This window comes from Sinohyriopsis cumingii, chromosome 9 (assembly GCF_028554795.1).
Source record: "Sinohyriopsis cumingii isolate HCF-2022 chromosome 9, ASM2855479v2, whole genome shotgun sequence".
Taxonomy (NCBI): Eukaryota; Metazoa; Mollusca; class Bivalvia; order Unionida; family Unionidae; genus Sinohyriopsis; species Sinohyriopsis cumingii.
In genome coordinates this window covers 21,839,784-21,855,711 of record NC_142969.1, presented here as the reverse complement: position 1 = coordinate 21,855,711, position 15,928 = coordinate 21,839,784, and the positions used below count along the sequence as shown (strand labels likewise).

General features: G+C 33.8%; 1 protein-coding gene across 1 annotated transcript; it reads right to left on the bottom strand.

Moving 5' to 3' along the window:
* Window positions 1-1,144: 1,144 nt before the first annotated feature.
* On the bottom strand, window positions 1,145-15,834 carry LOC149791375 (uncharacterized). The gene is made up of 4 exons (XM_089971343.1): window positions 15,814-15,834; window positions 9,040-9,208; window positions 6,355-6,990; window positions 1,145-1,635 (listed from the first exon to the last, which is right to left on the bottom strand). Exons 1-4 carry the CDS (start codon window positions 15,832-15,834, stop codon window positions 1,145-1,147), a joined length of 1,317 nt encoding a protein of 438 aa, XP_089827469.1.
* Between the last annotated feature and the right edge of the window lie 94 nt (window positions 15,835-15,928).

Here is a 15,928-nt window from a genome sequence, read left to right as displayed (position 1 = left end):
CTGGGCCGGTTTCGTACACTGGAAACAACATCATACACATATGGGAATGTGAGAAAAATAACAAAGAGGAGCTCAAATGGATAATGATTTAATATTGAACGTATTCAACAATTAATTAATTTATTGCCCATATGAGATTCTCTTTAGCACATGGTTTTCTTTTAAGTGATACGGATAAAAAGAAGAAAAATTGGGTTTTTTTTTCTTTTTCTTTTCTTCTGCATTTCATTTAATTCTGGATCAGACGATGCACTGTTCCTTTCTTTTCATGGGTTAAAATGAACGAAAACATAAATTCTCAATCTTGTGTCATAGATGAGTGTGTAGCTTTTTTAAAGCTAAAATATAAAATCAGTACTTAATAATATACTTTACATAATATTGGAGGAGACAATGAGCTTTCCAAATCTCATTTAATAACTTTCGATTGACCATGCTGTACGTATAATAAAATCTGTCCTCAAATTATGGTAACGTATCTGTTTGAAATCCATGACAGACGAAAAATCTGTCCTTAAATATGGTAACGTATCTGTTTGAAATCCATGACAGACGAAAAATCTGTCCTTAAATATGGTAACGTATCTGTTTGAAATCCATGACAGACGAAAAATCTGTCCTTAAATATGGCAACGTATCTGTTTGAAATCCATGACAGACGAAAAATCTGTCCTTAAATATGGTAACGTATCTGTTTGAAATCCATGACAGACGAAAAATCGGATTACATGCCGACTTGTAGATCAGTTTTGATATTAAGATATGTTTGTTATATGCAGACTTGTAAACCTATGTGTGGAATCAATATGTGTTATACCTGTTAGACTACATGCCGACTTGTTAGCCTAATTGTGGTAATAAGATACTTGATGTTTATAAAACTACATGACGACTTGTAGACCTAACTGTGGTACCAAGACATGTTATGTTTCTTCGATTGCATGCCGAATGTAGACCTAAGTGTGGTACCACGATATGTTGTGTTTCTTTGATTACATGCCGACTTGTAGACCTAAGTGTGGTACCACGATATGTTGTGTTTCTTTGATTACATGCCGACTTGTAGACTCATATGTGGTGTCAAGATACATTAGGCTTGTTAGATTAACTTTTGTCTGTGACATACAATTTCAGAATAGTTGTATTAATTAGATTTAGTCTCATTGTAACACAGTTCCTTACTCCCAAAAAGTACATGCCTGCTTATTGACCCAATTGTCGTGTTCAGATACCTTATGCTTGTTAAATCAACTTTCCTATTCGGATATTCCTTTACAAACATTCTGGCATAGGAATGCATAGCGTAATTAGTCGACCAATTATAATTACGATTAAATATCCAAATCATATTTTGCCAGCTTGGTCGTGTAAAATTGTACCCATCTATATGAATGAGTTCTGGATGTTGTTTGGCCAGCATAGCTGGTACTTCAAGGGCGTTGTAAAGCCATTCTTTCGAATAGTTCTTGTAACTGTCATACCACAGCTGAAGAAAGGTGGCGTTCTTTTTAGCCATTATGAGTTGACTTCCTAATTGATTTGGTAGCTCGTATCCTTGGACGTAATTGTATACTCTGAGTGGCTCCAGAGATCTCAATACAACCTCATCATAATCCAGATAAATGCCACCATAGTCTGAAAGAAAAAGAAAGTTATGTATGTCTTTCCTGCCTACTTACGTAACTGCTCTCTCTCTCTCTCTCTCGTTTCTGTTGGTCGATAAGTAGGCCGTTCAGTTGGCCAGTCTTCAATATCCAAGTTGCTTGACAGTAATCTCCCTTGTACGAGTCTGGCATGTCGACAGTCTCACTGCTTAATACCTGATCAGCTGTGACCATTATGAAACTAAGCCCTTCAACATATTCAGAAATAACGTATCAAGCAATAAAGGATCGTTTGTGCTGCAGGTCTAGGCCTACCAAGATAAACATTACTTCCAAATAAAATTAAAAAAATGTAATATGTTTTATAAATGACAAATGATCTTTTTTATTTGAGTGGTTAAATGTTCTTTTCTGATTTTGCTCTATGAAAAATAGCAAACCATGTGAAAATTTACACAAAATTCTGTACATCTAAGTACTGAGAAGGTCTCTGCTGCTTTCTTATCGTATCGGTTTTGAACTTGCAAAGAAAATAAAAGCATAATAGAATCGCCAGTTGCAAGTGGAAAAAGTCACTTGAAATATCAGCTAAAGTAATTTAAGTCGATAATGTCACGTGAAATATCAGCTAAATTATTCTAAGTCGAAAGAGTCACATGAAATATTAGCTAAAGCAGTCTTTACGTCAAATATCAGCTAAATTATTCTAAGTCGATAGAGTCACATGAAATATTAGCTAAAGCAGTCTTTACGTCAAATATCAGCTAAATTATTCTAAGTCGAAAGAGTCACATGAAATATTAGCTAAAGCAGTCTTTACGTGAAATATCAGCTAAATTATTCTAAGTCGATAGAGTCACATGAAATATTAGCTAAAGCAGTCTTTACGTGAAATATCAACTAAATTATTCTAAGTCGAAAGAGTCACATGAAATATTAGCTAAAGCAGTCTTTACGTCAAATATCAGCTAAATTATTCTAAGTCGATAGAGTCACATGAAATATTAGCTAAAGCAGTCTTTACGTGAAATATCAGCTAAATTATTCTAAGTCGATAGAGTCACATGAAATATTAGCTAAAGCAGTCTTTACGTGAAATATCAGCTAAATTATTCTAAGTCGATAGAGTCACATGAAATATTAGCTAAAGCAGTCTTTACGTCAAATATCAGCTAAATTATTCTAAGTCGATAGAGTCACATGAAATATTAGCTAAAGCAGTCTTTACGTCAAATATCAGCTAAATTATTCTAAGTCGAAAGAGTCACATGAAATATTAGCTAAAGCAGTCTTTACGTGAAATATCAGCTAAATTATTCTAAGTCGATAGAGTCACATGAAATATTAGCTAAAGCAGTCTTTACGTGAAATATCAGCTAAATTATTCTAAGTCGATAGAGTCACATGAAATATTAGCTAAAGCAGTCTTTACGTCAAATATCAGCTAAATTATTCTAAGTCGATAGAGTCACATGAAATATTAGCTAAAGCAGTCTTTACGTCAAATATCAGCTAAATTATTCTAAGTCGAAAGAGTCACATGAAATATTAGCTAAAGCAGTCTTTACGTGAAATATCAGCTAAATTATTCTAAGTCGATAGAGTCACATGAAATATTAGCTAAAGCAGTCTTTACGTGAAATATCAGCTAAATTATTCTAAGTCGAAAGAGTCACATGAAATATTAGCTAAAGCAGTCTTTACGTCAAATATCAGCTAAATTATTCTAAGTCGATAGAGTCACATGAAATATTAGCTAAAGCAGTCTTTACGTGAAATATCAGCTAAATTATTCTAAGTCGATAGAGTCACATGAAATATTAGCTAAAGCAGTCTTTACGTGAAATATCAGCTAAATTATTCTAAGTCGATAGAGTCACATGAAATATTAGCTAAAGCAGTCTTTACGTCAAATATCAGCTAAATTATTCTAAGTCGATAGAGTCACATGAAATATTAGCTAAAGCAGTCTTCACGTCAAATGTCAGCTAAATTATTCTAGGTCGATAGAGTCACATGAAATATTAGCTAAAGCAGTCTTCACGTCAAATATCAGCTAAATTATTCTAAGTCGAAAGAGTCACATGAAATATTAGCTAAAGCAGTCTTTACGTCAAATATCAGCTAAATTATTCTAAGTCGAAAGAGTCACATGAAATATTAGCTAAAGCAGTCTTCACGTGAAATGTCAGCTAAATTATTCTAAGTCGAAAGAGTCACATGAAATATTAGCAAAGTAGCCTAAACCTGATCCGCTACCAGAACTCCTACCACCTGTGCAGATCGGCAACCTGATGTAGTCTATTCTGGCCGGTATTGCAATAATTAAACCCCTGTATAACACACCCCTGTGCAGACCGACAACCTGATGTAGTCTATTCTGGCCGGTATTGCAATAATTAAACCCCTGTATAACACACCCCTGTGCAGACCGACAACCTAATGTAGTCTATTCTGGCCGGTATTGCAATAATTAAACCCCTGTATAACACACCCCTGTGCAGACCGACAACCTGATGTAGTCTATTCTGGCCGGTATTGCAATAATTAAACCCCTGTATAACACACTCCTGTGCAGATCGGCAACCTGATGTAGTCTATTCTGGCCGGTATTGCAATAATTAAACCTCTGTATAATACACCCCTGTGCAGACCAAAACCTGATGTAGTCTATTCTGGCCAGTATTTCAATAATTACACAATTGTATAACACACCCCTGTGCAGACCAAAACCTGATGTAGTCTATTCTGGCCGGTATTAGTCTAGCCCCGTGTACACTCCCTGCTCAAGATGGTAAAATGTTACAGCCTAAGGAGGCTGGTCTTGCACTAATCAAGCCCATGTACAGTTACTGTATATAAAATAACCAAACATATGGTGTCAAAAGTATTTGGTTTAAGGAAGATCTACTGTAATATTGTTATTAAGCTGCGATCTTAGAACTCTGCACTGATCGATCATATATGCTAATTAGAGCGAGTACTCTGCTGTAATGATTTAGGACATCGCTGGTATTGAATTGAAAAGGGATTGTTAAATTGCCTACTTATTCCAGTTTTGTTAGAAAATAGTGTCCTTCTTTCCCGTCATTACACAAAGTGACTCATGCTGAAACATTGTCAGTCCATCCTTTTGTCAGTTTTCCGCCTGTTTGTCTCACCGTCCATCCGTCTGTTGTTGCTTTACGCACAATAACTTGAGTCCTAGACAGTGCACGATTGCCAAACTTTGCAGATGTTTCTAGTTAGGGTTGAAGAAGAAACATGTTGATGTTGGGGTCGAAAGTTGAAATATAAAGGTCACTGTGACATGGTGAAGAAATTTGGTTTCAACACCATGACTTTATTTCTTGACCTCGTACCTTCATCAAACAATATGCACGACTTGCACATGTGATACGAAAGACACCTGTCTATTTTGGAGTCAAACGGTCAAAGGTAAGCCGGGGTTCTAAACAACAGTCCTTGGCCAAACATTATGGATGGTTTGTACTCGGGGCAAAATATCCGAAAGTCAAAAGGTTAACGATGAATGTCACTGTGATAGATCTAATGGAGAAGGTTTCTGTGTATTGACTCTAATTACACACCACATAATGTCCCCCCTCCCCTAAAAAAAATGCAGGGATAGTTTGCCGATACGAAAAATAAATAATATACCAATGTAGGGAGACACAGCCTTTAGGTCACAGTAACCTTAATAAAGACAATTGATGTCTTAGTACTGTACAGTCAGTCATACCACGAGATTGCCTCATTATATGCAGGGATGTTTTACATACGGAAATAATTATATTTAATAAAAATAAATGCAAAAATGTTTCAGATGCATCAGAGGTGAACTGTCACTAATGTTCGTTGTACTTGTTTTTATTATATCTTTTAATCTTTGATTATTAAATATTGTTGTAAAATGTGGGTTATGTAATTAGAAGGTTGTATCATACTTCATCGATCTACTACCCAGTGTGGTACGAATGAAAAGGCGGGAAATCAATGAGGTTTGAAGATCGAGGTTCACCAACGCATGCAACTTTCTGAGTTACATATAAGCTCTGCAGTCAGAAGTTTGATCATTGAAGTTTCGTTTTGAATGTACTGGTATTTAAACGTCATTCTAAGTAGCGAAGATACTACCTTTCCGACTGACCGTGGCGTTGTTTTTTTTACTCCTGCGTAGCGGCAAAACAATAACTTTCCACGGCATCGACAGTGTGCCGTAATATTTTTCCAAAACTACATAAAATAAATTCTTTCGAACTGACCGCAGGTCTTTTATCTCCAGCGTTGTGGCAAAACACTAACTTTCGACAGCATTGACATTGCAGCTATAATCTTTCGCCAAAACTACATCAAATAAATAATGTGCAATGTGAACCGCCCCTTATGGAAAGCAAGGACTGACCGCAGCGTTTTTCTCTCCTGCGTCGCGGCAAACCACTATCTTTACACAGCATCGACAGCGCGGCTAAAATCATTTCCCAAACCTAAACGAAATAAATAAACTGCAGTGAGAATCGCCTCTTATGAAGCAAATATTTTCCATTCATAGCAGTTGCTTAACAGAAACTGTTTATATAATTGTCACGGTCGGTGTACAGGTAGAATATCACCAGAGCAGGAGAGCGAAAAAGCAATTGAAACTTTAGCATTATATTCCTGGCAAAAGGCGAAGTTAGCAAAAGAGCGTGATAGGGAAATAGAGGAGGCAATGCACTTCACGATATAAAAATGCAATATGCAACTTTACCTTTGAGGATTTCTATTCTCATGATGTCTGAAAGATGCTCTATGAACTCTACTCTTTTTCCATATATGTACAACTTCGGGGATCTTCTGACAAGAATCACATATGGGAAGGTCAAAGTAAATCTCTGCCAATATCTACCGTAAGGTACATAGTCCCCGTGTATAAGAATTAGGCAAGGCCTTACAAATCGAACAGCACTCATAAAGCTTAAGAAATTAAAAAAATCGAATTCTCTATACGTAAACCAAATGAAATGTACCACGTACGGTACGGGTTTGCCGTCACTACAGCAGTTATCAATGAATTTTGTTAAACACGGATCATCGTGGGCAATCTCGAATATATCATCCGGCTGTATTGTTTCGGATATCTCAAATAAAGGTATCTCAGTTTTGCAGTTAAGGGCGACTCTCTTCCTAGGGATTCTAAAATGAAGCACCGGTATTGCTGCGCATTTGACGGTTCTTGTAAAGGTCCAGTCATTTTCGTATGATTTTGTTTTGTTAGTCACTGGAATAACGGTCATTTCTTTCCACTCAATTTTATTTCCACATTGATCCTGAGAAGTATCCCGTCCAATACTCTTCGTGTGTTCTAATGTAATAGTTTTCCTTCCCATTTTCCACAAGTCAGAACCTGAAATCATTATATATAAAAAACAAGCATTAAACAATTCTCACTACCGATAGCTTTATTCCTTGGTATATGAAAAAGGAAACAATATCATAACTTTCTTTTGCAGGATAAGTCTTATTTCATGTTTTTTTTTTTTTTTTTTTTTTTTATTGCTATATAACGATTATCATACAGGATGACATGCGCACTTGCGGACTATGGGAAGTAACAGATGTTAAAAAGTGCTATTCAGGGCTATCTATTTGCATACGTCACACTATCAAATGTGCGTGATCTATATTTTCTTAAGTTATTTCCATTACCCATTAAGAGACATCCATTAAAGAACTATGTGTTATGTATGTATATGCAGTCTATACGGAAAGGAATATTACTTGCTTCCTTCTTTTTTTTTCTTCTTTACATGCAATGAAATAGATTATAATTTTGTAATTGTTTTGCTCACCAAATCTTCTTTTATCCCACGCGTATGACCCACAAAGTCTCTTTATATCCCACCGGTATAACTCACCAAGTCTCTTTATATCACACCTGTATGACTCACCAAGTCTCTTTATATCCCACCTGTATGGCTCACCAAATCTTCTTATATCCCACGCGTATGACCCACAAAGTCTCTTTATATCTCACCTGTATGACTCACCATGTCTCTTTAAATCACACCTGCATGACTCACCAAGTCTCTTTATATCCCACCTGTATGACTCACCATGTCTCTTTAAATCACACCTGTATGACTCACCAAGTCTCTTTATATCCCAGCTGTATGACTCACCAAGTTTCTTTATATCCCAGCTGTATCATTAACTAAGACTATTAATATCCCACTGAGCATTTAAATGTTTATATATGTGTGTTTTGAGGGTCTATAATTATAATTCTGAAGAAAAATTCACTCATTTAAATTAAAGTCAATAAAAAAATTGATGAACTACTTTTGTATAGTAATGTATTTTAAAAGGTGTTATTTCCATGCATTTATATTTATACTAAAGTGCTCCAATAAGATTTCAGGTGTTCCATGTGTGTGTGTGTGTGTGTGTGTGTGTGTGTGTGATAGAGATATATTTTTCTCTACTTAACGACTACATTCATACAAAATCTAAAGCTAAAAGGATTTTTATTATCGGACTACATTTCTTGCGCGATGCAGTGAACAGGGTTGGGGTGGCATCGTCACAGAGCAGACGTATCCGACGACTATCACGGACGATTTTAAATAATGCTCTCAACCTGTTAAAACTTTACATTCAAAACATGAATTCCGTGGAAATGGCAAGGTTGCAGTTTAGTCCATTAACAGATGCTGCACAGAAGTTTCAATTGTCACTTAATTTCGGTGGCAATCGACACTCATGCATCCCCGAAATCTGAATCGTTTCTAAACAGTATTATGCATGTAATGAGAGTTAACGTCGCTAAGAATATAATTACTTTTAGTCACAAGTCTTGTCCTAAAACCTTTTACTGTTTGTTGTAGAAGGTTACAGGTGTTGATGACACTTAATTTCAGTTAATGACAACTTGCACGATTCATTTGAGAAGACTTTTCAGAAAAGCTAATACGTACAGTATACTACTTGATTTTAGAGTTTGTTTTGGAGCATTGTGCAAGATCTGTTTATCATATTGGAAAGAAAGAAGAAGAATGAAATAGACGTAAATATATACATAAATTCCATATGTAATACAGATATATTTCCTAAGTGGAAAAAGCAAGTTGTTCCAGAGGTGATAGCACCACATTTCAGAGTTGATAGCACCATATTTCAGAGGTGATAGCCGCAGAGTACAGATGCATATCACTTTTACCACCACTCAACACTATGACGATATTAGATGTTAATTTTCTCAATATGATAAATTATTCTCTCTCTCTCTCTCTCTCTCTCTCTCTCTCTCTCTCTCTCTCTATATATATATATATATATATATATATATATATATATATATATATATATATATATATATATATAAAAGAAGAAAGAGTAACATATTTATTATTCATTATAGATAATACTTTATAAGAAAATCTTTAATTTTACTTACCTGTGTTGACTTCGAACGCGCTATCTGTCAGGTGAATGATAAACACTGTAGATGACACAATGCAAAGTAGCAGGAGCCACAGATAGAAGGGTTTTAGGATCCGAATTAAGCGAAACTTCAAAGCTATCATATTTGCAAAAGTCCTCAGCTTTATTTGAGCTTTATTTACCTGAAAATATTTAAAAACAATCATATTCAGGCATTTATTAACAAGCTTTCCCTACATACATGCATTACACCTTTTTAGTTTCTGTGGACATAGAATAATAGATAAACTGTTTGACAACAATGTCGTCTTGTACTGACCAGTCGGAATACGTGCTTCTTTTAAAATATAAGATATTATCACCGTTTACATCTCCATGAGGTGATATTGCATTTTGGTCTTGGATACATTATTTATTTTTCAATTTTCATAGACTTCTCTTTATGTTCAATGTTTTTACCTTGGTTTGAAAGGTTAAGCATGGAACTATTAATATAGTCAGAGATAAACGATAGACCGCGCTAGATTAATGGGATGATTGATGTTGCTTGTAATATTGTTGCACATTGATACTTAGGCGAGGTGTACGACTGTCCACTTGCAATGACAACATAGCCATCATCGGGAAGGTGGGAACCCTTCTGGCATACCATACACGGAAAACCATATTTACAATAGTTTTGCCTGGTTTGTGTTTGACTTTCTGACCCCAAATTAGACTACCAGAAACGTGGTCGTCTTCACGTGCAAAAATGATAAAGAAGAGTAATGTATGTTGACCTCATGTCCGCCATATTGCTTTAGCTGATCCCTACGTCTGACATCTTGATTGTATAAGATTAAAAACGTCGCCTACACTTTGGTCGGACCACTCAAGTCATACGACTCTTTGGTCGGATCAGTGACGACTGCTAACAGTATCACCAAAAACCGTATTGACAAATTATGAAAATCAAACGTTGACATGATCAGAGCACCGTCTAAAAAACACAACCTATTTGATGGTGACGGACCAAATTGAGTCTGTAGTAAGCATAAAGGAGAACATGAAAAACAAGCAACACGAATTCAGATATGACAAACTACTTTAACCGACAGTAAAGTTTAAACATTATCATAAGCTTGATGAAATGAGAAGAAAAAAATGTAAATCAAGCAGCTTACATATATATTCTCCCAGGGACCTGATACCGCATATAGAACGGCAGCCGACACAACATTTAAAATATTAAATTGATCGCTACATGTTCGAGAACATTCACCCTGGGGTAAGATATTTTAGACTTAGTTTTATGTGAGTGATCATAAACTTCTGGAATGTATGTATTTCGTGTTTAGTACGCCTATTTGTTTTGCAGTAAGGAAATGAACGAGAAAATAAAAACCTCTCTCTCTCCATATATATATATATATATATATATATATATATATATATATATATATATATATATATATATATATATATATATATATATATATATATGGACCATCGTAGCTAGATTTTCGTTTGTGTCATCCAAAGATGTCTCTGGACTTATGAATGATGATAAAAGTTAAGTCCAATCGACCACAGGATGAGAGAGAGAGAGAGAGAGAGAGAGAGAGAGAGAGAGAGTGAGTTTTAAGTCAAACCTACAAGAGAACTCTTTCTTACATATATATGAGAGAGAGTTTTATGATCAATGGTAAGATTACTAAAGCAGAATAATGGCTTAGATCACTGTAAATATATTAAAATATTTTTATTACCTCTTCTTGGTTCATCAGTTCGCTTAATTTATATTCCACATTAATTTTCTTGCGCCGGTACGTGATGGCTAAGCGTTAATGTAAATGGCGTAGCTAATCAAGCGTTTGTAGTGCTCTACTTTCATCATTAAAATCATCTTTCATGTTTAGATCATAAGTGTGTATTATTGATTTAATCAATGTCAAGAACAATAGAAACTAAAGAAAGAAAACAATCAACTTATTAATATGCAAAGGTGATAGTGAATGGTCATAAAAGGCATAGAACTACATTTTGTAGCGGACACACTCGGGTGATGTGAGGAGTTCATTTACTCAGTCAATACACAGCTGCCTGTAGTAAATCTTAACTCCACTCGAAAGGCAAATATATGTATTTACATGTGATATAAATATAATATATGCATATTATGTACGTTGTATCAATGATATACCACTCGTTGTATACATTTTCCATTAAAAGGAAACTCGGTAAGCCTCCTTTCTTATTAATGAAAAAGGTATACATCTAGTAGTATATCACTGATACAGTATACATACTATATATATACTATATATATATATATATATATATATATATATATATATATATATATATATATATATATATATATACACACACTTTATTTGCTTTGGTTCACGTGCAAATTTAAGCACAACTCTCGCATTTAAGGTGTTTGTAGATACTCATGCCAAATAACAGGGCACAATTTGCTATTATGTAAGTGTATTTCAAACACGGATAAAGAGATTCTGGCCTCAGATGATGCGTATGTATGTATGTATGTATGTATGTATGTATGTATGTCTCGAAGAAATGGTCCAAGGTCCGATGCTGCAGTTGTATTAGTGTTCGTTATGATTTGTGTACTTCAAAGCTGCTACGATAGAAGTTTTTCTTGTTTTGCAAATTCATTTTCTTGACCTTAAGGAAATGACGATAAAAAAGTAAATAACACATGTTGTTGGAGAGTGCGTATAGCTTCAAATCTGTCTATCTTTATCTATTGATAAATACATACATATAAATTTAAAATAAAAGCTGCATCAAGACTATTATTTAATTTAATACGAATAAATCTCGGAACATAATCTTGAAATTGTTTAAAGTTCTACTGAGAATCAACCTTGACCAATTACCGAGTATTTGCATGTACGTATGTACCAAATTTACCCATATATATATATATATATATATATATATATATATATATATATATATATATATATATATATATATATATATATATATATATATATATATATATATATATATATATATATATATTAATAACTTTTTACTACATTCACATGGGTGTTAAGACGCATATGCAGATTATATATTGTTAGGAACGAATGTGGATAAAAAAGTACGGTCATCATAAGAAGATAAGAAATAATGAAAATAAATAAAACAAAATGTCGTCAACAAGAAAAACAGAAATGCTGCTGCTGCAGAGGGTGATGATTATAAACAGAAGAAGAATGTTGTTCTTGTTGATAAAAAGTGTTGTTCTTGTTGATGACGAGTGCTTCTTTTTGATAAAGAAGAGTATCAGTACTTATAAGATTTCTCAGCAAATTATAAACTTCATATAGACGGCATACGTAAACATTGTTATATAAATTGTTAATTTATTTGGATACTACATTATGTGGACATGTAGTTTTGTCATTGTCAAATCATTTGCAAAATCCTTGGGGGGGGGGGGGGCATTGGGCATCGGAGCAAGTTTTCAATGTAAAGTTAGCTAAATTATGCAAAATCACCAATTCGACTTTGTAAATATAATGTTTTCACAAATGGTAGTGGTCTTCAAAGCATACATTATTGTTTACCATTTCTTTAAAAAAGAAACGTGATTTAACAAAAGGAGAAGCAAAAAAGAGAGAAAAACGAGCTTAGTCCTCAAAGTTAAATGGACTCATAAGGGCCCTCGAGGTTCTAATCCAAACTTTCGTATTTTGCAGACTGTTGAAATTTAAATAAAAAGTGAATCCCGAGATATGCTATGCATTCATCATATTTAAAGCAAAGGTTTAAGATATCTAACGTAGTATCATCGCCATAGGGTTTGTATTGCGAGATTACACGCTCCGGGTGAATATAAGTAAAACCGGTATAACAAACGTCTGAGATGAAAATTTGTAAAAGTTAAGCCCTTGGTATTTTCTAAACATCTTGCCTGGGAAAGTTAAATCAATTTACATGTATATCTATATTAGCGAGGTTGTAGGAAATTTCATGTGTCAAAACAAAAACAAAGCAAACATTCTGAATTTCGCATTTTTTAAAACACCTTTGTTTCTTCAAACGCTGAACTTAAACGGTTACGGAATAATTACCAACTAAACATACTGTAAATCTATCAGCCAGACGCACAGAGGATTCTGTTCTAAATCGTTGGAGAACAGTCCTAGTTTTGCTCAGTTTGCACCGCAAAACGTGAGCGTCATATAGAAAAACAAACATGTGGGAAGTAAAATTTTGTGAAAACTGGGGGTTGTAATCACAACTACCTAAATCTACATGAGATGACAGAACATATCTGGACTGGAACAGCCCACAATCTGAACAGGAACCTCGAAATTAGAACAGTAAAGAAAATGTTAAAGATTTAACGCCTCAGAACACTCATTTGAAGCGACTTGAATCAAGAATAGAAACCCGTTATGCTCTTGATGGGTTACATTTGTTTGGAAATGTTTATCTTCCAAGGCTTCTGTGTTTTTCTTGGTTTTTACATGTTTGGAACTTTACCTTTGATTGGCACACTATACCTCATGTTGTGCTGAGGTGCAATTAACCGTACATACATACATACTTGCATGCATACATACATACATACATACATACATACATACATACATACATACATACATACATACATACATACATTGTTATTTATATTTGATTTAATTTATATTTCGTTTTGATTTAATTGTTTGTTTGTCAGTTTTAATTTGTTTTTTTATTTCATTACATGTTATAGTAATGTAATTTTGTTTGCTGGAATTTGAAATGTTCCAGAAATTAGTTTGACCTGACTGTTTTTTTCGTATTTTTTCGTAAATACTTAAGAATAGAACTTTGTATCTTTATGCTGACCTAGTTCCTGACCTTGATTCAAAATTAGTAACAACTGAAGTAAACAACTTTTAAAAAAAATTGTATTGTCTGTGTGAGATTTTAAGGTGGAATCGAGGCTGTATTGGCTGTACGTGACGTTTTACATGTAATGGCTTCTTTTTCGAAAGTCTGGTTTTACCGGAATTGCGCAGTAATCAAGTTTAATACTGATGTTTTGAGATATAATTTCAGTCGGACTTTTAAACACTTGGACGTAATGTGTTTTTTTTTCTTCTGTTGTGAACAGCTGGAGTTTAATTTTAATATTTCTTCAAATTATTTGGATTCCAAGAGATTTAATTCTTTTCCCTGGGAATACTTAAGTGTTCATTTAGAATTCTTGGACAAAGACATTTATTGAAATTTTATTCGGACTTCAAACACCGGACTATTATTTTCTGTGGGTCAACATTTTCTGTGGATCAACAAAGAACCGTTGGCACATCAGTGCTATACTGACTGCAGTATACGTCATCGCCTTCTGTGTTGGATTTTCGTTAGGACTCGAACTCAAATTCATTTGAACATTTCATAACTAGGACTTATAATTTTTTATTCTGGGAATATTCTTTGATTATTTTTGGATTTGATTCTTAAAACCGTAAGTCCTTTTCCTTATTTTTACCTTGTTTTTCTGGGGAGATAAATTATTTGTTAAATTTTACAGAGCTTGTTGTCTTCACTTTTTCTTTGTTACTGTTTATTAAGAGCCTAAACGTAACAACATAGATACATAGATACATACATACATACATACATACATACATACATACATACATACATACATACATAGGCAAATAGTTTGCTTTGGAATCGTCTCTTGATGATGAAAAATCTGGTTTATATAGCAAAAATCTGACGTTGTATTTTAAGGACTTATCTTTGTTTTCTATACCTTTTGGGGGCGGGGCAATCTTATTGCCTTTATACATTCTTTAGATGCCCCACTCTGTATCCCTTGAGCACCTGCTTACTAGCTACGTTCTCTAAAGTTCAAAGGATTCGAGAGAAAATGTATGGAAATACACTTTTCAAAATGATTTCAGTTGAGAGAAGTTTACTTTAATAATAAAAAATGTATACGTCGTTAACAACAACAATGTTATTTATTGCTTTTACCTTTGGACATTTATTTTAGCCAACAATGTATCAAACATTTAACGCATATTATCATAATTTCACGGACACTGTATCTTATTGTCTTCGCACTCTTCAAATATTACATACAGGAAATAATAATTGTTGCAGAGTTCTATTTTTAAACTTAAAAAAATATATTTGGCTAATCTTTATTTCTATAGCATGTTTCTAATAGTCATTTTGCTGTATTGTTGTCATGTACTGAACTCAACATTAAATATATAAAATGGTGTTCTCCATTCCTATATCCTCCACCAACTCTGAAATTTTCCGTTCCTTGTCCAAATATATTTTCAGATCCTTGTGTTTCCTAATTAATTAAGATTGCATATCTATTAGATGAATATGTATAATTAATGTGCTACCTTTTTAATTAAATACAAATAAAATTATCGCGGAATTCGTTAAATGAAGTTCAGATTAAAATGTTGTCGTTTAGCAAAACAACAATTTAAGTATATGTGCATATTAAACGAAATTTAATTCGTACATTTTTTTATTTCGTTGGTTCTCAGTAACTTGTAATGAATGGTTAACCAGTATCTCATTTATCACTCGGTGAGAAAAGCGCTTTATTTTCTAAGAAACCCAGGTTTGCTTCCGTATATATCTGTCTGCATATGTGCTATTTTCGGTTACGTAGATAAAAGTGACAACATTATCCAATTTCATATGTATGTAATTTTATTCATGAAGCGTAATTCATAAAAAATCAATAATAGTCAAATAAAGTTTAATTTAAATTAAACTCAATTCAAATTAAACTTACTATGAGACAACTTTTTCCCATCAACTTTTTGTCTTAATACATGTCAGAAGGATTGAAATTTCAGTGGATTGAAAATTCAGTGTATTCAGTACAGATATGGTCAATTCATTACGGC

Coding starts and splice junctions, on each gene's coding strand:
- LOC149791375 (XM_089971343.1), bottom strand. CDS start 15,834: ATGGGAAAAAGTTGTCTCATA. Junction 6,991..9,039: donor CGCGTTCGAAGTCAACACAG/GTAAGTAAAATT, acceptor TAATGATTTCAG/GTTCTGACTTGTGGAAAATG. Junction 1,636..6,354: donor GAGAATAGAAATCCTCAAAG/GTAAAGTTGCAT, acceptor TTTTTCTTTCAG/ACTATGGTGGCATTTATCTG.